Below are 22,897 nucleotides of genomic sequence, written 5' to 3'. Positions count from 1 at the left end.
GACCATTTGCAATCTTTTTGCTGTCATTTTTATTCAGATTATCATAGATTGATGAAATTGACACGGATTATAGAGAATTTTAAGCTGAATCGAGTGATGGTATAGTAGTTTTTATACAGCCTTTAGTTTTTGAGTTATATGATGAAAGACCTATTTTTAAAAAATTAGTAGATTACTGTTTCTGACACATAATTTAAAAACTATAAATTTTAAAACAATTTAACAAGAATTTTCGTTTTTTTCACCTCAAAATACTTATATAATGAGAGTTTTATCTATATCTGAGAGGTAAAAAATTTTAGTACTTTTTCCATATATATAGTCATGAAAATTTGCGATTTTTGACCATTTGCAATATTTTTGCTGTCATTTTTGTTCCGATTATCATAGGTTAATGAAATTGACAGAGATTATAGAGAATTTTAAGCTGAATCGAGTGATGGTATAGTAGTTTTTATACAGCCTTTAGTTTTTAAGTTATATGATGAAAAACCTATTTTCAAAAAATTGGTAGATTACTGTTTGTGATACATAACTTAAAAACTATAAATTTTAAAGCAATTTAACAAGAATTTTCGTTTCTTTCACCTCAAAATACTTATATAATGAGAGTTTTATCTATATCTGAGAGGTAAAAAATTTTAGTACTTTTTCCATATATATAGTCATGAAAATTTGCGATTTTTGGCCATTTGCAATCTTTTTTGCTGTCATTTTTAATCAGATTATCATAGATTAATGAAATTGACAGGGATTATAGAGAATTTTAAGCTGAATCGAGTGATGGTATAGTAGTTTTTATACAGCCTTTAGTTTTTGAGTTATATGATGAAAGACCTATTTTTAAAAAATTAGTAGATTACTGTTTGTGACACATAACTTAAAAACTATAAATTTTAAAGCAATTTAACTAGAATTTTCGTTTCTTTCACCTCAAAATACTTATATAATGAGAGTTTTATCTATATCCGAGAGGTGAAAAATTTTAGTACTTTTTCCATATATATAGTCGTGAAAATTTGCGATTTTTGGCCATTTGCAATGTTTTTGCTGTCATTTTTGTTCCGATTATCATAGGTTAATGAAATTGACAGAGATTATAGAGAATTTTAAGCTGAATCGAGTGATGGTATAGTAGTTTTTATACAGCCTTTAGTTTTTAAGTTATATGATGAAAAACCTATTTTCAAAAAATTGGTAGATTACTGTTTGTGATACATAACTTAAAAACTATAAATTTTAAAGCAATTTAACAAGAATTTTCGTTTCTTTCACCTCAAAATACTTATATAATGAGAGTTTTATCTATATCCGAGAGGTGAAAAATTGTAGTACTTTTTCCATATATATAGTCATGAAAATTTGCGATTTTTGACCATTTGCAATATTTTTGCTGTCATTTTTGTTCCGATTATCATAGGTTAATGAAATTGACAGAGATTATAGAGAATTTTAAGCTGAATCGAGTGATGGTATAGTAGTTTTTATACAGCCTTTAGTTTTTAAGTTATAGGATGAAAAACATATTTTAAAAAAATTGGTAGATTACTATTTGTGACACATAACTTAAAAACTATAAATTTTAAAGCAATTTAACAAGAATTTTCGTTTCTTTCACCTCAAAATACTTATATAATGAGAGTTTTATCTATATCCGAGAGGTGAAAAATTTTAGTACTTTTTCCATATATATAGTCGTGAAATTTTGCGATTTTTGGCCATTTGCAATATTTTTGCTGTCATTTTTGTTCCGATTATCATAGATTGATGAAATTGACAGGGATTATAGAGAATTTTAAGCTGAATCGAGTGATGGTATAGTAGTTTTTATACAGCCTTTAGTTTTTGAGTTATATGATGAAAAACCTATTTTCAAAAAATTGGTAGATTACTGTTTGTGACACATAACTTAAAAATTATAAATTTTAAAGCAATTGAACAAGAATTTTCGTTTCTTTCACCTCAAAATACTTATATAATGAGAGTTTTATCTATATCTGAGAGGTAAAAAATTTTAGTACTTTTTCCATATATATAGTCATGAAAATTTGCGATTTTTGGCCATTTGCAATATTTTTGCTGTCATTTTTGTTCCGATTATCATAGGTTAATGAAATTGACAGAGATTATAGAGAATTTTAAGCTGAATCGAGTGATGGTATAGTAGTTTTTATACAGCCTTTAGTTTTTAAGTTATATGATGAAAAACCTATTTTCAAAAAATTGGTAGATTACTGTTTGTGATACATAACTTAAAAACTATAAATTTTAAAGCAATTTAACAAGAATTTTCGTTTCTTTCACCTCAAAATACTTATATAATGAGAGTTTTATCTATATCCGAGAGGTGAAAAATTGTAGTACTTTTTCCATATATATAGTCATGAAAATTTGCGATTTTTGACCATTTGCAATATTTTTGCTGTCATTTTTGTTCCGATTATCATAGGTTAATGAAATTGACAGAGATTATAGAGAATTTTAAGCTGAATCGAGTGATGGTATAGTAGTTTTTATACAGCCTTTAGTTTTTAAGTTATAGGATGAAAAACATATTTTAAAAAAATTGGTAGATTACTATTTGTGACACATAACTTAAAAACTATAAATTTTAAAGCAATTTAACAAGAATTTTCGTTTCTTTCACCTCAAAATACTTATATAATGAGAGTTTTATCTATATCCGAGAGGTGAAAAATTTTAGTACTTTTTCCATATATATAGTCGTGAAATTTTGCGATTTTTGGCAATTTGCAATATTTTTGCTGTCATTTTTGTTCCGATTATCATAGATTGATGAAATTGACAGGGATTATAGAGAATTTTAAGCTGAATCGAGTGATGGTATAGTAGTTTTTATACAGCCTTTAGTTTTTGAGTTATATGATGAAAAACCTATTTTCAAAAAATTGGTAGATTACTGTTTGTGACACATAACTTAAAAATTATAAATTTTAAAGCAATTGAACAAGAATTTTCGTTTCTTTCACCTCAAAATACTTATATAATGAGAGTTTTATCTATATCTGAGAGGTAAAAAATTTTAGTACTTTTTCCATATATATAGTCATGAAAATTTGCGATTTTTGGCCATTTGCAATCTTTTTTGCTGTCATTTTTAATCAGATTATCATAGATTAATGAAATTGACAGGGATTATAGAGAATTTTAAGCTGAATCGAGTGATGGTATAGTAGTTTTTATACAGCCTTTAGTTTTTGAGTTATATGATGAAAAACCTATTTTCAAAAAATTGGTAGATTACTGTTTGTGATACATAACTTAAAAACTATAAATTTTAAAGCAATTTAACAAGAATTTTCGTTTCTTTCACCTCAAAATACTTATATAATGAGAGTTTTATCTATATCCGAGAGGTGAAAAATTGTAGTACTTTTTCCATATATATAGTCATGAAAATTTGCGATTTTTGACCATTTGCAATATTTTTGCTGTCATTTTTGTTCCGATTATCATAGGTTAATGAAATTGACAGAGATTATAGAGAATTTTAAGCTGAATCGAGTGATGGTATAGTAGTTTTTATACAGCCTTTAGTTTTTAAGTTATAGGATGAAAAACATATTTTTAAAAAATTGGTAGATTACTGTTTGTGACACATAACTTAAAAACTATAAATTTTAAAGCAATTTAACAAGAATTTTCGTTTCTTTCACCTCAAAATACTTATATAATGAGAGTTTTATCTATATCCGAGAGGTGAAAAATTTTAGTACTTTTTCTATATATATAGTCGTGAAATTTTGCAATTTTTGGCCATTTGCAATATTTTTGCTGTCATTTCTTGTTCAGATTATCGTAGGGTAATGAAAATTGCACGGATTATAGAGATTATAGAAGATAGATAGATTATAGAATTTAATAAGGGTTTTCATTTCTTTCACCTCAAAATATTTTTATAATAAGAGTTTCATCCATATCCGAGAGGTAAAGATTTTTGGTACTTTTTCGATATAGATATAATCGTAAAAATTTAGGATTTTTGGTCATTTTCAATATTTTTGCTCTTATTTTTATTCAAACTATCATAGACTAATGAAAATTACAGGAATTATAAAGAATTTTGCGCCGAATCCAATGGTAGTATAATAATGTTTATACAACAAATCTTAAAGATATATAATGAAAAGCGTCTATACGTTATGTACCTTAAAAATTAAAATTCACCGCATTTGAAGCACTCCTAACAACGTCTAGGCCCCGGATCTATACAGGAGAATTGGAAAATGAGTGTTTTGATAAAGAAGTGAAAGCCCTTGGAGCTTGACCGATTTAATCGAGCTTATTACTTCAACAACTATTTAAGCCAGCTTTCTTCTCCTTTATTTATGTATTTGAACTTTCCAATTCTGAGAGATTCTTCAGGCCCTTAAACATTTTTAAAATTCTTATGCCGTGAAAATGTTCCTTCAACTTTACTATCTGCGTTAACAATTTTTTTCTTAGATATTCAAGCATTAACTCTCTTTAAATATAATTCAAATAACATATTTCGTATACTCATTATACTAGCTAATAATGGTGCCATTGTTATTTTTTCTATGTACTTCTACGTCTTACTTTGCTATGTAATTATTATTTCAATGCCGCCGCCTATGGTCGAATTCCTCAGCTGGCTAGATCTTGTCCGGTTTTTTTACGTACCTTTACTACTACTACTACATCAAAATAAACGTATTGACGGTGCACGGTTTGACACACAAATCGATTAACAGCCGAGGATCGTCTCTTGTATACCAATTGGTACCCAATTTAAAGCTAAACGTCTTCCATCTAGTCGGTTATTTAAACTTTCTAAAAGAATCTTCGTAGTTGTTTCAATTAATAAAAGAAAATCGTGTTTTTTTGGTATTATTTTTGATTGTTGGAAGATGTTGAGATAAGGTTATTCTTTCAAAAATATATATTTATTTCTTAAACATTATAAAAAACCAATTAGTTACTTTTAATAAATCTTTTAAATTCGTACTTGTTTCTAAATGTTTAGTGTATTTTGGTATTTGTAAGGGTTTGTTAAAAATACCAATATATATTGCAAGAAACATCGATAACAATTTTTTTATATATATATTTTAAAGTCTCCTTTTACCAACTATAGGTTTATCTGGACTGGGCCAGGAAGTTTAACGTGGTATGTGACATAAATAGAAAACCACTCATCTCTTACCAGCCTGGTTACTGGCGTGACTGCGATCATCTTCCTTGTCGGATTTTACACTCTTGCCTAGAACATTCACAAATTTTAAACAATCACAAACAAACAATTTACGACCATGCACCATTACCCCAGCACGATTCGAACCCGCGGCTATCGCAACAGTAGGAGGACCGTCCCATCGCCTTTACCGCTGCGCCACCAAGCCGGCGATAACATTTTTTAAAAAATATCTTAAACGATATATCGATATTTTTTAAAGTATCGAAATATCGATATTTTTCTCGGTGCCCGAAACCTTTATATTGAGAACTTAATAACTAGCAGAGCTAATATTTGAAGGTCGATTTTGCCTAATAAAAGGTGAGGTTTAACTACCTCCAGTATGCACCTGAATTTGCTTCTTCCGATATATATTACTTGTTCCGTGAGTCTTGTACTAAATTAAACCTTTCGGAATCTTTTATTCATCACTGTTGAGATTTTACGGTTATTAATTGATATAGTGAGATTAGTTTTAACAAGTAGCTTTATTTAATACACCTATCTAAGCAGTTGAAGACTATGTAAACGAACTAATGAATGAATCTATATACAATAACAAACAACAACAACGTGGTTTTTCTCTTGACTAACACTTCTATATATCTGACAACTACATAACTCCAAAGTCCCTAGAAACTAGTAACATTTCATTATTATACTTAACACAGATTCCTTCTTTTAACTAAAGAAGAAATGTATGTTTACTTTAACAATCACAATTATATATATAATGACGAAATTATCATGAGATATTTGCTGTAAACAACGAAATTATTTTGATATAACCGTGCGTGAGTGACATCTTCGTTACAATTGGAAATACTGACCAAATCTGTCTGTATTCTGGTAGGCGAGTCGACCTTAATATCGCCTCGTTTTTTCTCTCTCATTCATTTGATTCCCCTCGCGTACTATGAGCTATATATACACTTAGAATTTCTCGAGTCACTTTCACGCCGCTTGTATCTGTGTCGAATGGCCATCGAAGAAGCACCATCATCGACGGCATTGGTACATTGACACTGTCTGTTTCGTTGGAAAAAAATGAATCAAAACAATTTTCACTTATCTAGTGGTGCTAGATCTAGATAATAATTTAGTTTGGGATTGTTATATTCCTTTTAGTCCAGTATATTCATATTCTTATTTAATTGTAGAATATCTGAAGAACCTATATGATGACGTAGGATATTAACATCTGTACATGTTAATTTAGAAGGCATTGAACTGTTTATTTCATGGGCAACTTTGACGTTTATGACGAGGGGAGAATGTTAAGAAATAAAGATAATTTCTCCCAAACCTTTCCAATGCTATTTTTTATGTTGTCTTTGTTGGGTCTATTATTGCTTTTGATGTAATATATCTCGAAAATTACACATTCTAAAGGATCAGAACAATTTTCACTTATCTAGTGGTCCTAGTTCTGGATGATAATTAGGTTATACATCCGGGATACCACTACTATAACATGATTTGTAGTTCTTTCTTGAGAATACATAGATGTCCATCATTTTTCCTTATGGCAAGGATACATTTTGTAGGTCTTTTGTTCCTCTTGAACTTGGACCTCTAATTAGACTCTTTGGATGTAGGTAGCTGCTATATATATCTATTGATTCTTCTATCAGATTTTGGATGTCTCGTTTGTATTGTAAACTTTCGAGTTTTGTTTGTGGGGTCGCCAGTTTATTGTCACCTACTTCTCTCTTTTTATCTTTAATTACTTCTCGTTTGTCTTTTTACACTTTTAATTACAGAGTACAATAGTAACTATAATAATAGATACTTAATTTTAAGTCCTTGGCTTTATTTATTTAAAAATTGTCTATTCAAAGTGCATTTTCCTTGAGACAATTAAAAATATGTTGATGAGAAATAATCTATTGGCGTCCAGTCTGCATTGTAAGTGCACTAATAAAAGGCATTCGACGAGACGTCTTACGCAAACCATTTTTCGCTTCTCAGGATGAAAATAGAGTATTTTATGCTTTAAAATATTAGACGACGTGAGACCTTGAACATTAGTCAATACGAGACCTCCTGTAAACGCCGCTTTCTTAGAACAAACGATACTAATATGTTTCGTTGTTGCGTCTAGATATCGGACGCCGTGTCCACCGGAAAAATTAACGAAAACCCTTTTGTTTCAGGTACTGGGTATCCTGTGTATGTCCCTGGCCTCACCGGCCTATTATTCAGGCACGCACTTCTTCCTGTTTGTGGCGGTGGTCAGTTTTATCGGTACCTTGATATGGATCGCCATCTATCTCCTGGGGATCAGGGAGGCAACCAATTTCCCCATCAACTGGTTACTGACTGTAAGTATTTAAATAAATAGAATTAAGAAGGATAACCATGAAATATATTTTTAGGAATACGTCAACACAGCTATATGTACAATTTGTTACATCATCGCCTTTATCCTGCAACTGATCGTTTCATCTTCACTGCATCCCGGTCATTACAGAAGAGGATCATCCATAGCAGCTGGGGTAAATTTCCTTTTAATCGCGTCTATTTCGGAGATAAACCGTTTTTTAATAGATTGCACTGAAAGGGCTTCGGCCATTGAATTTCCGAGAAATGTTTTGATGCGCTTACTTGCACCAGATTTCCCAATAATAATATTCTGTAACCGTCTACCTTTTCCTTTAAATTCCAACCTTTCTTCGTAAGAATATTTAAATTTCTCTAAATTAATTAAATTAATGACCACTTCCATAGTCACAGTTATTCATATTGTTATTATTAACTGGCCGAATACAGATAACCGATATCACATACGGACCATACGACGCTGGACTAAATGCAGCGAAATCCATTTAAATATCGTGCCGCCTGAATGTTTGAAGGAGCTTGCAGAGCACGTTCGTGTGGTCCAGATAAATAATTGCGTTAAGTCGATAGACTACCGACGGTATCCCATTGGTCCACGTTACTTTCGTGGCTAGTACTTCCATTGCAGTTTTTTATCATTTATTGCAATAAGAGTTTTAGTATTTCAGTTAAATTGCATAATTATTTTGAGGGGAGCTCTGCAGGACTGCAGCGCTTATGCACCAGCCGCCACTGCTCGTAACGCAACTGTTTATATCCGATCACACTTGATCGTTCTATAACGAATTATGAACTCACTGGAAACTTGAAATTTTCGAGGTCGCCATTTAAAAACGTAAATAACGACCGGCGATTTGCAACCAGTAAGACAGCGAAACTCTAAACCATTTTGCTCGTTGACTGCATCGGTGGAAATGGAAAAGAACGACAAATATTTGTTTCAAAATCACACACGCGCATTCTAATCGGTTCGTTAAACAATCGAGACAATTTTGAGAATTTTAAACAGTGCCGTACCGTTTTGTTTCAGTCATTTGCGTGGAATATAATTTTCAAATGGTTTTTATTATTAACCTTGTTATAATCTTTATGTGTTATAACCAACGAACAACACCTAATATATATAACGAGTATATTAAACTGTAAAATATTTACCGACCAAAATAAACAAGATAATTAGGTTTGTTTTTGATATTTATTGGTTCAGTGATAATTTATAAACTTATAATAACATTTTTATGAATGCGCCAGGTTTACGAAGTGAGTTATGTTGGTCGTCTAATTAAAACTTCGGACACTTAATGGTCTTGAAAAATTATTTTATTATTTCAGGTATTCGGCATCATCAACGCTGTTGTATACGGTTTTGCTACGTATCTTCTGCACCTAGAATGGAAAGGCACCAGAACAAACTAGATTAAGATATTTTTACGTTTTTTTTGTCGATAAGTACTTTAGCTTTAAGTTATTGTTGATAAGCTAAAAGAAGTTCGTGTGAATTACATTTAACGTATTCACCAATGTATGTTAAGCTAAGATAAGACATCCAACTTTGTTTTCTCTTTTTTTGTACAGTACCAGATATTTTACTAATTGTTGTTATACATAAGTTTTATATATTTAAAACGTGCATTTTATCCGTTCTATATTGATCGATGTTATTTTGTAAATAATAATGCAGAATATACAGAGTGTTTGTTATTAATTAATTATAATTATTTTTGTACGTTAGTGTTTCATTACCTCTATTTATTAAAATATCTTTATGTATTGGTGGATGTGCCAGGTTCGATAGAGCCTTGTAATGTTAGTTGCCGATCTAATGTATTATTTGTATTTGAATTGATAGCAATAAAAATAATATATAAAAGAGAACTTATAAAAGTACAAGGTATTTTTATAAATCCTTTGTTTTATTTCCATTTCGAAATATCTGTTGATAATCGATACTGATTCTTGACAGTTCTGATGGGGTGTTTTTGGTTATTTTTGGAGAGGTAATGTGATCCGATACATCGAGGAAGATACATAGAGCTATGGTGAGTACGAAATGTTTCCTAAATTATATATAAAAAAAACAAGACACCGCGAAATAAGATTACGTAAATCCGACCCGTTCCGACTCGAAATTAAATCGGTTCCATACAAATTCATTTCGCAATTATCGTTGCCAGAATATAAAATCCACGAAACTGAATGATTGCTTGGCTTGGAGCGCTGCCAGTTTCGCAAAAAATTAAAATCGTAGTGGCTTTTACGATATTTTGGACAGACCTAGACCCCATAAAGATATCGGACAATGTTAATTTTTGTTTTCGACAGGAAAAACAAGCGCCAACAAAAAGAAACTCGGATTAAAGTAGGCTCTGATATGCGTGTGTTCATCTTTATTTTCGTGCAGTGAAGATAAACATAAAAAAACATGGGATTACTTTGAATAATAGTAATTGAAGTGTATGTTAATATTTAATAGAGGAATATTGTTCTGTTTGTGTAATGTTTATAATGAAAGATACGTTTTTTGTTCCTTATATTATATAGTATTTGTTTATTTATACATTGCTAAAATTATATGTTTTATATTCTGTTTTAAGACAATGAATGATTGTTTCGGAACTACTTTGATTGATAAACTTGTGTTGAACTAGAAATGATAAAAAATAACATAATTTAGAGTTGTGGTTTTGTTAATTTGAATGAAAGGTTTGGGAGTGTTGTTTTCAGAGCCGTAAGTACAATTTTGGCAGCCCTAGTCCCGTCAGCCGCACCCACGAAGCACGTCAGTAATATTTCGAAAGCACCATATCGAATATTCGGTTTACTTAACCTCCGGTTAAGCAGTCGGTTTGCGGATTGCGAGCGAGGCGAGTCGTACGCCTAGCTAGCTGATTCATTCGCCAGTTTATTTCGGTGTATAACCAGCGATAAAGAGTGCATTACGCTGATTTCTCGTGTTGGATTTCGTTTGAACGGTAAGAAAAACTGCATTTTTGCCTAATTGTCAATTTTTTCCGTTGCGATTTTGACGAAAACATGAAAAAGGTACGCCAGGTGTATGTAGGTGACGCGGGAACTGCATTTTGATAAAATTATTCTTAAAATAGAGCTGAAGTAATCGACGGTTTGTTGAAACATTTGTGAGAGAAAGAAGTACACTTATTTTAATTTTTAATGTTCTCTAGATATTTTCTATTTTGGGAATGGTCGCTTTCGTAAACATTAGTATCAAGTGTTTTGTTTTTGTAATTTGCTTTATTTTAAGGAAACGTTTTCCCCAAGCCAATCGCTGATTATTCAAGAACATTTTTGGGCCAAGTTCTTGGTGCTAATTGTTTTTTAGCCTGGCTCTTTCATTGGCTCGACCTAATATTTATATTACGATTAATATAACATTTTAGCCAACTCATAAATATTTAGTTTTTCAGCGACTTAAAAAATTTTATAGTTTTATCAGTTTTACGCTATTATAAATCCGCAAGCATTGCTAATAAAGATATTGATAAAAAAAGATTATAATGACATTAGTGCCATGTAAACACGATTGTTTAGAAAGCAATTATTACGTTTTTATTTCGTATTATTCATTCTGGATTTTGATATTTTGTGTGTTAAGTGTGCGTGTTTGTGTCTGATGTAGAGGGAAGTCGCAAAGATGTCGCACACAGTCACGGTCACCAGAACTACCACCACAACCACAACCTCAGCGATAATTATCAACACAGGATATTTGAAAACATGGCCAGGAATACTGAAATTTTTCGAACTGGTGAGTTTCTATAAAGTAATGTCGGAGTTAAAATAAACGGCTTCCTTATTTGGCCAACAGACTCGAAAATATACCGCGATCTTGACCCAGTATCGCGTGAATAGCTTTTTTCTGAACACAATGCTCCATTATACGATTGTATTTCTGTATTTTCATACATTTTTAGCTAAATTCTTCATATCAATCGGACCGATATAATCGGAGGGAAATGAGTCATACGTCATTGATGATTCGGTTTCTCGTCCTTGTAAAATTCTTTCATCAGCGTTATTCAATTGTTACAGAGCCTCGTTCGTTATGCTTATTCATATTTCTTGATAACAAATTTATATTTATGACGATTATTTCAACCGATTATATGTTTTTAAATGTAAATCTAAATGTCCGTAAATAAATTACAACATTATTATAATTAACATTGGGAACTATCGACTGAAAATAGTATAAACTGTCGATAGTTGCAAAACAGTCGATAGTAAAAAAATCTAGCGACTGAAAGTAGTAATTACTATTTCGATTTGGACTATTTTTTCGAACAACACATTTATTTTGAAACGTGCAAAATTATTTTTTTATTTTATATATTCGACTTTAAGAGGAATGGAGTAATAAAACTTTATCAACTATTTAAGAGACTTTCTAAATGCCATGATAAGTTTATTTATTAATAATTAATAATATTTTATTATTAAAAATATTATTATTTACCTACTATTGTCAAGATAACATAAATGCAATCCAAATTGTTTTTCTATTTATCAATGAATTTTTTTTTACCTTATTACATTAATAAATAATCTTGAAAAATAGAGTTGCAAAATGCTGCTATATATTGTACATGTTCTTATTTACAATATTACTACAAGTTTCAAGGCCGCGGCTAGGGCGGCAAAGACAGAACGCTAAAAGTCAGTCGAATGAAACTAATAGGTCCGAAAATAGTAACTGAAAGTATACGATTGAACCAGTCGATAGTAAAAAGTAATAGATTACTAAACAGTCGATAGTCGTTTTCATAGGCATTTTAATGATTTAAATATCGAGAGTTTAATTTTAATGCATTTGTTTTGATTTTTATTTTTAGCTTCTCGGAATCGTGTGTGTAGGATTGGTGGCGCATTACTTAACGAATAATCAGAGACATTGGCCCACCGCCGATATACTTTTCCTGATAGTGGCCGCCATCTTCATGTCTGGAACTTTTATGATATTATTATCTTGTTTACTATCGATAGCCACGGCTTCTTTGTTACCTAGAACCATTTATGTAAGTATGAATTCTTTACTTTTGAGTACAGGCAACCAAACAAACACCATGGGCGTGAGCCACCGTATACTAGAAATATTTCATTATAAATATCTCAATAAGAAAATCCGCACACTTATAGATTATCCGAAGATTATTATTCAGAAGATGTTTCGGCTATGTCCAACCGTAATCCACCGATGGTCAAATTGCATCGAGACTGATTAAATCAATTAAAGCGGTGACGATATAGCTCAGACATTTTCAAGGATATTAGGTGGGGAGTTCGTAAAATTAGTAAATATTTTGACCTAAATAAATAAGCGGCCTCGCGCGCCCGTCTTCACCAGGTCGGCACCGAAAGAGATGTTTACCAATTAGTTTCTACATAATCTAGCAAATAACGAAATCGCCAGTCGCCTTCGCCGTTTTTGTGAAATATATTTTTACTTTTTCAGGAAGTGATATATCATTTCCTTGGCTGCGTGTTCATCCTGGTAGTGGGATTAATATACGTCATCACGTTAAATCAAAAGAAGAACGATTACTACTATGTTTATGAGCCGTTGTTTGCAGCTGCGGTAAGCATAGGATTATATTCTAATCTTCCAATATATACAACTAACAAAGTATATATTTTTAGATTATAGCAATGATAAATGCTGTTTTATACTTACTGAGTACCGTGTTCGCTTGGAGAAGCTATAAAGGAATGTAAAATAATCATCAAAATTTCATTAAGAATTATTTGTTATATTAACTGCCAGCTAGAACATAACTCATAGCTTACGTTGTTTTCTGAAACGCCAACTATGATACAACTGGAACAAAATCGTGGCAGTCTGGCGGTTGGTGTTTAATATAATATGAATATTATGTTATAGGGTATATTTCAAACTTTTTTAAAATACGATTAATATTTATATTGGTCTTGCTGTGAAAAGTTTACTCAATGTTGACGTTTATGTGCTGCCATCTGTACGTGCCTTGGTATATACATTTTAAGATATTTATATTTTAGCCTCTAATTTTTTTTTTGTAATAAAACCGTTACTTTTATTGTGATACCCTTTTATTGGTCGTCATTTGACGCCATCTTATGTTTGCTCTTCCATCTCTCGGTTTTTAAGGTTCATTCTTTGTGCTATAGCTTCTTTGATAAAAAACATGAATAATAATAACGATAGTTTATTATGGAAGTTATTATAAATAACTTTATCACAATATGGGTATAAAAATAAAGACATCTTCTTAACTAAATAATCCATACGTCAATATACAGTATCTCTGAATCGCCGCGGTCAATATCTATATCCTTTGAAGTACCTGTACGATTTATAAGCATCGTACGCGTATACAAGTCCCAAAATGGACCCAAGTATCTGAAAAAATAAATATTCTTACGTTATATTTCGTTTTTTATCGAAGAATATTAAAATCATGGGAGGACGAGGTTATCGGTTGAATTCGTCTTCTTAAAATTTAACGCTCTTTGACAGTGAGAGGTTAGTAAAACAAAACAAAGGGAAAAGTACTCACATAGGCTGTGCTCATCGCCGGATAACCTCGAAATTGTGACATGAAAAAGTTCACCGGATTCAGAACTTCGTTCACCACGTATGCTAGATACGAACAAGTGCCCAAAAAAGTGAAAGCAGCCAGGCTATTAAAGAGGACCTCCTGTAATTTTAAACATAATTTAGTTGAAACCAGAGTATAGTTTATTACGTACAAAGATGGAAGATTTCACTAATCCTATTGATTTTGGGGAAAACACGTAGCAGATTACTAGAAAAAGTGTGGTAGACAAGCACCAGACGACATTAGTAAAAAATGATTTAAACGATAGTCCAAGGTCGTCTGAAAGTCCGGATCCGTACTGAAGTCCTATGCCTTGACAAAGAAATCCTAATATCTGAAAAAATGTAAGTGTTATATGTATATATATAATTCTATTCAGCATAAAATTCTCTATAATCTCTGCAATTTTCATTAACCTGCGATTATTTAAGTGCGAAAATTTTTCGTCACTCCTATGAAGATGACAATTTTAAAATATATGTATTTTGGGATGAAAGAAACGAAAATCCATGTTAAAATTATCTAAAATTTATATTTTTAAATATATATGACATAAAGATAAATCCATTCATTTTTCAACAGGCAAAAAAAATTCAACTTACAGGGATATAAATAAAAGTTAATCTTAAATTACTTTAATTACTTTTGTTTCAAAGTTAAAGACGAAAATAGCGAATACAGAATACGGACAAGAAATAATTTATTTCAATATTAATTAATAGTAAAAATAATGATATATCGTTGAATTTTAGAAACATTTTTAATGAATTTACAATACTAGCAGATTTATATTTTTATCGAAATGGATAAAATGAGCTGTGTACAAAAAATAGTCGATATTCTATATAAACAATAACTGTTAGCGATTTTTTGGTGGATTTTTTAGTCGTGATAGAATACTCACCAGTTCGGCCAGTTTGATCATCCCTGACCGCGTTTTAAAGTATTCCAGGTGTATGCAAGTACAACACTGACAACAACAACAGGAAAAACCGTTTTGCGTCCTGCTCGAATGCACTGGAACGTTAACAACGGTGGGACCTCGTTTCTGATGCATTTTCCGAAAACTTTTCTCGTCTCCAAAACTCGACCAGCCACCGGTACGTTGTCCCGCGAATTAAGATGCTTTCCTGTCAGTATATGGCACGCGACTTCTGTCGGAAATAAACATGTGCTGTGGGGGATACGCGCATGAATGGGTGGAGGGTCTCCATCTATTTTAGGACCTATGTTTGCGGAATGTCGCTGTTCGCTTTTTTCGTTTCAGCGGTAGTGACGCTAATGCAATCTTAGCGGCCATTATCAAATGATTTCTATGTCGGTATTGTTGTGGTAAGGGTGATGATATATAAACATTTATTTCGTATTACACACAAAGAGATAGCACACTTAGGAGATAAAAATCAGAGATAGAGGGTGTACTGAAAATTAAAAAGAATCAAGACAAGATAGTATCAGAAATGTTGAAAAAAATAGAGTCAGAGAGCTGCTCAATTATTAGGGGAAATTTACAATAGAGTATGGAAAGAGGGACAAATCTTACATGATAGAAAAATAGCGCTTATTGTCCCGATATATAAAAAGGAGGTCAAAGAGACTGTAACAATTATGGAAGATTACTAAGTTGTGCATAACTATACAGATACAGGAGCAAATTATGTAAAATTGTCTACATTTTGAAAAAAAAATTGAAACTGTGATATTGAGTTATAGTATTCTATTCTTTCTATTTTCTAATACTTTCGGACTTGTAATTCTTTCATTTCGACGCAAAATTTACCGGTGTTTGCGGAATATCGTGGTTGCTCTTTTAGTTCAGCTGCAACGTATATACTGCCATGTTTGTAGCCATTATTAAATTATTTCTATGTCGCAGTTGTTGTGGTAAGTATGATGGTATATAAATATTTATTTTGCTTACACACATGTACAGGTACACAGATGATATAAAAATTGATAAACATATAAAAAAGATAAAGAGTATACTGAGAAAAATGACAAAGTTTAGATAAGATAGTATCAAAAATGTTGTACTGTATTTTGAGGGAAAATGTACAGTCGAATATAGAAATAGGAATAAATTATTGATTACTATTCCAATACATAAAAAATATGAAAGTAACCGTAATAATTATAGAGGGATAGCTCTGTTCTGTAAAGCCATGCATATATAAGAGAAAAATATAGAAAATTAATACGAAAAGTAATACACATGAGCTCTGTCCTGTTGAAACTACGAAATTGAATTAGGATTTTCCATTATTTTCATTTTCATATACTTTCGGATATCATATTAGACAAAAAGCAGAGAAGATCGGACTTAAAATCAAAAAACTGTACTGGTTAGTGAGAGGATACTCTTAATTGTAAGCCAATTTAAACCTATGAAAACTAACAGGTTATACAAGAGCTGCAGGATGACCTGATATATGATTGCTTGAAAACTTCAAGAGAATAATATAAAAAACCATGACAGAATGTTAAAAATCGCCAATTCCTAATTGGTCATATCTTATTTTGAACATAATATAATGAAATGATTAACAACATATTTATATCAAAATAGAGACTGTATATATTTACAAATATATCACATAATAAACATTTATATTTATAGAACGGTGAATACGACACCCGTCCTGTGCTACTGTTTAAGGTATGTCAGACGAGGAAGAGGCCGTTGGCTCCGCCGCCTGCATATGATCCACGATATTTTGCTCGTCCTCCTTCTTCCTGGATTCACCGATAGTCGGCAACTTAGGAATGACCCTCTGTATCTTCCTCCTGGCCCTTTTCCTGAGACTTTTTATTTTGGCATCGTGTATTTTCCTAAAACAAGACAGCAATCAGTTTATCGAACGTCGATCCACCATCCGTGTCATTTACTGTTGTCTGCAATCGATGAAGATAGCCATTAGGAATATGAGAACTATGACTAGAACGGAGACTATGACGAATATTACTACGGTCGCCACCTGATTATTTTCGTCCTGGATCAGCTCTTCGATATTCGGGCTCGTACTGGATTTTTCTTCTGCAAAAAGAGGTAAAACATTATTTACTAGCGCCTTCACCATATTAATATCTGATCCTTCGCCATATTAACAAAATTATGAAAAGAATATCGATTTAACATGGTGAAATGTTTATTTAGGCGTGTTATTTCAATAATTTCGGATCGTCATACCAAAACCAGATGATTCAAGGTAATTTTAATTCATCATACGCATATCGTGATATCGAAAATTCCTTTAGATACGTCTCGAACCGGTATGGCAGCATTATCAGCGTATAAACGTTATCGCCACCTTTTTGTTAGCTAATGGAAACTTAAACAATTTAGTTAAGTTGTATAAATAGCAGGTGGATTTATGTATGGCGCGTTTTATCGTTTTCTCAAAAAAAAATATATGTACATATAACAGGTTAATTGAAAAGTCCCCTGTCTACTATAGTAAAACACATTTTTTTGGGGAAATTAGTTTTTTTTATTCAACATAATTCTCTTCAAGGGTAATACACTGATTATAGCGACCCTCCAACTTTTCGATACCATTTTTGTAGTACGATTTGTCCTTTGATTCAAAATAGGCCTCAGTGTCGGCGATCACCTCTTCCTTCGAAGAAAATTTCTACCCAGCGAGCATTCTTTTGAGATCTGAGAACAGGAAATAGTTGCTGGGGACCAGATCTGGAGAATACTGTGGATTAGGAAGCAATTCTTGTGAGATGGTGCATTTTTGTGGTGAAGCAGCACATTCTTCTTCTTCAAATGCGGCCGTTTTTCGGCGATTTCGTACTTCAAACGGCCCAATAACGCTGTGTAATAGTTGCATTTTGGTCCTTCCTTTTTCAGGTAGTCAATGAAAATTATTACATGCGCATCCTAAAATACAAACGCCATAACCTTGCCAGTTGACTGTTGCGTTTTCCCACGCTTTAGAGCGGGTTCATCGTGTGCAGTCCACTCGGTGACGGTCGATTGGACTTCGGAGTAAAATGATGGAGCCATGTTTCATCCATTGTCACAACAATAACAACCTCTTTTGGGTGTCCACTGCGTTCACCGTCTTCGGTGCTCATTTCATCACGTCTAAACTTAGCATACCAATCCTTGATAGTTGATTTTCCTGGGGCAGTGTTCGGAAACTCGACATCAAGCGAAGTTTTTGCTTCAAATGTATTTTTTTCCGTTCAAAAAGCAATATTTTATCAACACGCGAAATTCCTTTTAATCCATTTTTTCACATTAACAAAAGTTGCTTCAGTCAAAATGATATAATTCACAAACTAATAACCCGTCAGCTGTCAAATTTATATACGCTTCTTTTGAGGGTTAGGCCTAACTAAAAAACATATGGATTTAATTCTACTAGTGCCATCTATGTGTGAGGCCGGGGACTTCTCAATTGACCTAACCTCTCGAAAGTTCAGTGAATTTGCCTAACATCTTTATTTTGTTAGTGAGGGTGGAGAACTCACAATAACTGTTTATCACAGTATTTATTTAGAACACTACATAGAAACTAAATTCTTCAAGTTGGAAAGGGGATGGATTAGTGAAACTGTAGAAGAATAAATGCATATCGAAGCATATTGAGATGCGAATAACACTATTTTTTGAAATGCGTTATGTTTGATAACCAGTCAAAATCTCAGGTATGTGTGATGATGTTCACATCTAATGGTCTTGTTATTCATTGCCAAAATACTGATATGGTTTTTCTTTTTACAAAATTGTAAAATAATTCTGTGAAATGCTCTCATATTTTTTTTGTAATTCCTGTGTGAGTCATAGATGTATCTGTGAATAGGTGACACTTAATGATATCAGAAATAATAAATGGCTACAGAAAATAATGTTCTACTTGTAATAATGTTCTTATTTTCCACAATAAAGTTTTTGGAAACCTTAAAATCAATTTTTAGTCCTCGTATAACTAATCGAGCCAGTTAAACGCTACAAATAATTGTTTTTGGTCCATAAAATGTCAGAACTATTACACTCCATAAATCGTAATGGGTTGGTCAGCATAGTTAGTCATTCCTCCGATATACCGTGCGTTTTATCCTTGGTAAAATCGTAAAAATAACCGGTATTACTGTTGAGAAGCGTTTCATGCATATTCGCGAATATAACTGCGTATCGGTGGTAGATATTCCTCACACGGTGGAACTTGACACAAGCTACGAAACCTCGAAGGTTGTACGTGTATATTCACAAAGATTATTGTTTAAATTCAGTTCGTAAGCGATGAACTAGCACAAGGTCTACGGACACTGTGTGCATGGTTGTGTTGAACGAAATAAACAAAGACATAAGGCTGGTAAAGAATATGTTGGGATAGTGAAAAATAAGTTTGATTTTTTTCTGAGCCAAATTAACGCTAATGATGAATATAATCACTGTACTTTTCATTAATCTGCTATTATTTTTATATAAATGACAATAAAAACTTAGAAATCACAAGAAATCGTCATTTTTTACGACTAATTGTACAAAAAAAATGTTAACTTTGTTTTCCTTCGGATTAAGACAAACCTTCGGGTAACATAAACGAAAATCTATTCATTTTTTGAAAATACGTTTTTCATTGTATAACTTAAAAACTGAAGTTTGTATGAAAGTTAATGTACTACCATTCGATTAAGCGTAAAAATCTTTGTAATCCCTGAAGTTTTCGTTAACCCGCGATTATTTTAACAGAAATGGGAGCAGAATAACTGAAAATGACCAAAAATCGTAACTTTTCACGACTATATATATGGAAAAAGTGCCAATTTTTTTTGAACTCTCGGATAAAGATAAAACTCTCAAAATATATGTACTTTGGGGCGAAAGAACCGAAAATCGATGTTAAATTCCTATGGAATTTATAATTTTTACGATATATATAATATATATATAAACAGAAATCCAACTTTAAAAAAAAATATTTTCATTGTATAACATAAAAACTGAAGGTTGTATAAAAGTTATTATGCAATCATTGGATTTAACGTAATTCTATAAAATAAAATTGCATATTTTCACTTGTAATTGTGATCTGGTATCGTAACAGGTTAAATGTATGCCAACAAAACATCATGGCGGTCATACACTGCCAATATTGACCAACGCCTAATGGAAAACCCTTATAATGCACAACTGGACATATTAACAATGGACACATGAAATTTTTGAGATAATCTGATTCCATGATAGGTGCCTGAAGATGAAGTAAACCTTCCATAAAATCAGAGAATCCTAAATAAAATGTTATGGGCGTTAATATTAATGTAATTACTATGGGTAGGCCTGAATAGATCAGCAATAGCAGTTTTTTTTGCGATGTTGGTTTTAAGTTTTGCTGAAAATAATGAAAAATATTCGCATTTTTTGACAATAGCGTCTTTAATTTCCAAAAAGCTCAGCATTATTAAACGTAATCCTGTTTACGTGTGTATCTGATAACAATTGAGACTAATGTTATTTTATACCTAAAATCTATTTATATGAAATGAAAAGAACCAAAATTAAATCTGACGTCTAGTCGTCGGTTTGGTCCGAAAGTCATCGACGGAAATGACGATCCAATGACGTTTAGATAATTTGAACAGCCTACTAGATTTCCATAAAAAAATCGACGCAAATAGAGATATTGCTGGAACATCTTGACGTTTCAACTAATTTATTATTGGTAATAGTTCAATTTTGTCTGTCGTTATTATTATTTATAAAGATTATAATAGTGTGATATTTATTCCGGAGTGGCCGGTAACTAGTGGTTCGATCGAAATGTTATGGAGGAATAACGGCGATTTTTTGTGCGAAAAATCTGTGATATCGCTCTCTGGTACGAAAGAGTGAAACCCGTGAAAGTACTCCGCCACGGCTGGCGGTACTACGCCGTGTTTGAACGTATTTTATTTAATTTTATTCTGTTATATACATGGCTTTGCGTGTGCGAGGCTTCTGCAGATATAATGGAGGGCTTCGCAGATATCTAGTAGGCGTAGCTCTATTATATTTCAACTATTTTGTTCCTCGATTGTACTAGTATCACATTACTATTAGTTTTATTTGTATTTATTTAATTGATAACGAGATGTTTGATCTAAAAAAACACAATATCCGTTAGTTTTCTTTTGTCTTAAAAGATTCCTTGATAATTAGGTTGACGAGTCTTGTTCTGGAATAACGTCGACTTTATTCAATTGGTTCTAGTGAGAATAAAGAATTTCCATATATATTCGTGGAGTACCTACATAGTTTTGCGATGATGTTTTATTTATTTTGACCATCGCAGAACAGAGCGTATAATACACTGAATTTTAAGAGTTGGCATATAAACTTAACACTACACACGCATCACATTATTTACACGGAAGCAGTGTTGGCAACATGCAACATACTATAATGCATCCCACAAAACAGCCAGTGCACGTCATCAAAATTTATAATGCAACGTTGTCGCACCAAACTTCGTTTTTCAAGAAGTTTTCGTTTATTTGGACTCCGACAACAAAAAAAAATGTAAATAAAATAATGAAACAAAAATAACGTTATAAAATTTAATTTATTTTTACTTTGTATGTTAGTATATCTAATGCATATATTATCGAAGGACTTAAACTACAGTTAACTAACAGCGAGAATAGTTTGTAGGTTAGAGTTGCTTTGTTATATTTACATTAACATATGACAACGGACGCATCAGACTCCATTCTGTCACTTTTTAACTAGAGTAATGCTAATTAGTAAAATGAGAAAGAAAATTATTTTTATGGTTATTTTTTTCTATCCCTTGTATCTACGAAGTTCTACAATGATGGTATTACGATTTTACCCAGAAATTAGCAAAAGATCATCGATAAAAACAGTACATATATCAATGATTCATGTTTGAATTGTATAAAAATGCATAAAAATTCGAATAACCTTTTTCAGAGAAAATTATATATATATATATATATATATATATATATATATATATATATATATATATATATATATATATATATATATATATATATATATATATATATATATATATATATATATATATCTAACACGAATAGTTGTTAAAAAATAATTGATATTTTCAACACAAATTATTCTAGCTTCAGTGAATATTGCAAAAAAATGGTGAAAGTTTGTAAAACTGAGCATTTCTATCCGTTAGCTGTTATGTACGTGACCCAATGCTCGATAATGCGAACGGCAGCGGTAAAAACAGACGATAATTACCCATTTTCCACAGAGTTTCCAACGTATTATCCATGATCGGGATCTGGACAGGTCGGTATAAACAAATACGGTACAACGCGCGTCTGCGAATTTATCGATTTGCGAACGGCGGCTAGACGCGGAAAATATCGCGGTACCTGTGTCGGAGGTGGTACCGCTGATACTGATGGTGGAACCTAGCGAAAACGTTCATATTTTTATCATAGCTATTGAGGCTAGTTGCTATATAACTCTTTGGCAAACAGTAGCGTACACGCTAACAATAATAAGAATCGGTTTGGTTCGCGTTAGGCTTAGTCGAATTTTGTTGTCAACAAGTTTATCTATGAGGGTTTGGAGGGATTTCTTTTGTAAAGCAATTATGTTTATCATTGTTTTTACCTCTAATGAGATTTACTATTAAAATTCTGAAGATTTTCTTGATATTTTTTTTTAAATGAAACAATCAAATGTCATTTGAACCAAATATCCTTAACTGTTTATTATATCTGCTGAAGATATTACAGAACTTCT

The 22,897-nt window shown here is 31.9% G+C and overlaps 4 protein-coding genes across 8 annotated transcripts in view; 2 read left to right on the top strand and 2 right to left on the bottom strand.

Moving 5' to 3' along the window:
• LOC143199797 (plasmolipin) overlaps window positions 1-9,465 on the top strand; it is a 32,266-nt gene extending 22,801 nt beyond the window's left edge. Inside the window, exons 2-4 of the mRNA XM_076409899.1 lie at window positions 7,375-7,542; window positions 7,597-7,716; window positions 8,894-9,465. Of these exons, the coding sequence (XP_076266014.1) occupies window positions 7,375-7,542; window positions 7,597-7,716; window positions 8,894-8,977 (372 nt within the window). The 3' untranslated portion in view covers window positions 8,978-9,465. The remainder of the gene's footprint in view (window positions 1-7,374; window positions 7,543-7,596; window positions 7,717-8,893) is intronic.
• On the top strand, window positions 9,458-13,632 carry LOC143199799 (uncharacterized). Of its 5 annotated transcripts, XM_076409901.1 has the most exons (6): window positions 9,518-9,600; window positions 10,286-10,533; window positions 11,199-11,327; window positions 12,412-12,594; window positions 13,032-13,154; window positions 13,217-13,632. In XM_076409901.1, exons 3-6 carry the CDS (start codon window positions 11,214-11,216, stop codon window positions 13,289-13,291), a joined length of 495 nt encoding a protein of 164 aa, XP_076266016.1. In that variant the 5' UTR covers window positions 9,518-9,600; window positions 10,286-10,533; window positions 11,199-11,213; the 3' UTR covers window positions 13,292-13,632. The 5 variants fall into 5 exon arrangements, with proteins under 5 accessions (XP_076266015.1, XP_076266016.1, XP_076266020.1 ...); XM_076409900.1 differs by lacking the exon at window positions 10,286-10,533 and having other exon boundaries at window positions 9,458-9,600; XM_076409905.1 differs by lacking the exon at window positions 10,286-10,533 and having other exon boundaries at window positions 9,529-9,600; window positions 11,175-11,327.
• A 113-nt stretch (window positions 13,633-13,745) lies between these two features.
• sing (MARVEL domain-containing protein sing) lies at window positions 13,746-15,349 on the bottom strand. Its single transcript, XM_076409898.1, has 4 exons — window positions 15,059-15,349; window positions 14,306-14,488; window positions 14,113-14,253; window positions 13,746-13,955 (listed from the first exon to the last, which is right to left on the bottom strand). Exons 1-4 carry the CDS (start codon window positions 15,209-15,211, stop codon window positions 13,875-13,877), a joined length of 558 nt encoding a protein of 185 aa, XP_076266013.1. The 5' UTR covers window positions 15,212-15,349; the 3' UTR covers window positions 13,746-13,874.
• A 1,356-nt stretch (window positions 15,350-16,705) lies between these two features.
• LOC143199800 (uncharacterized) lies at window positions 16,706-22,575 on the bottom strand. Its single transcript, XM_076409906.1, has 3 exons — window positions 22,385-22,575; window positions 17,041-17,188; window positions 16,706-16,983 (listed from the first exon to the last, which is right to left on the bottom strand). The coding sequence occupies exons 1-3, from the start codon at window positions 22,416-22,418 to the stop codon at window positions 16,806-16,808; spliced, it is 360 nt and encodes a 119-aa protein (XP_076266021.1). The 5' UTR covers window positions 22,419-22,575; the 3' UTR covers window positions 16,706-16,805.
• Window positions 22,576-22,897: the final 322 nt, after the last annotated feature.

Source organism: Rhynchophorus ferrugineus, unplaced genomic scaffold, assembly GCF_030347505.1.
Source record: "Rhynchophorus ferrugineus isolate W39M unplaced genomic scaffold, kcgeb_rfMv2 rfM7, whole genome shotgun sequence".
NCBI classification, from domain to species: domain Eukaryota; kingdom Metazoa; phylum Arthropoda; class Insecta; order Coleoptera; family Curculionidae; genus Rhynchophorus; species Rhynchophorus ferrugineus.
This window is presented reverse-complemented; position numbering and strand designations above follow the sequence as displayed.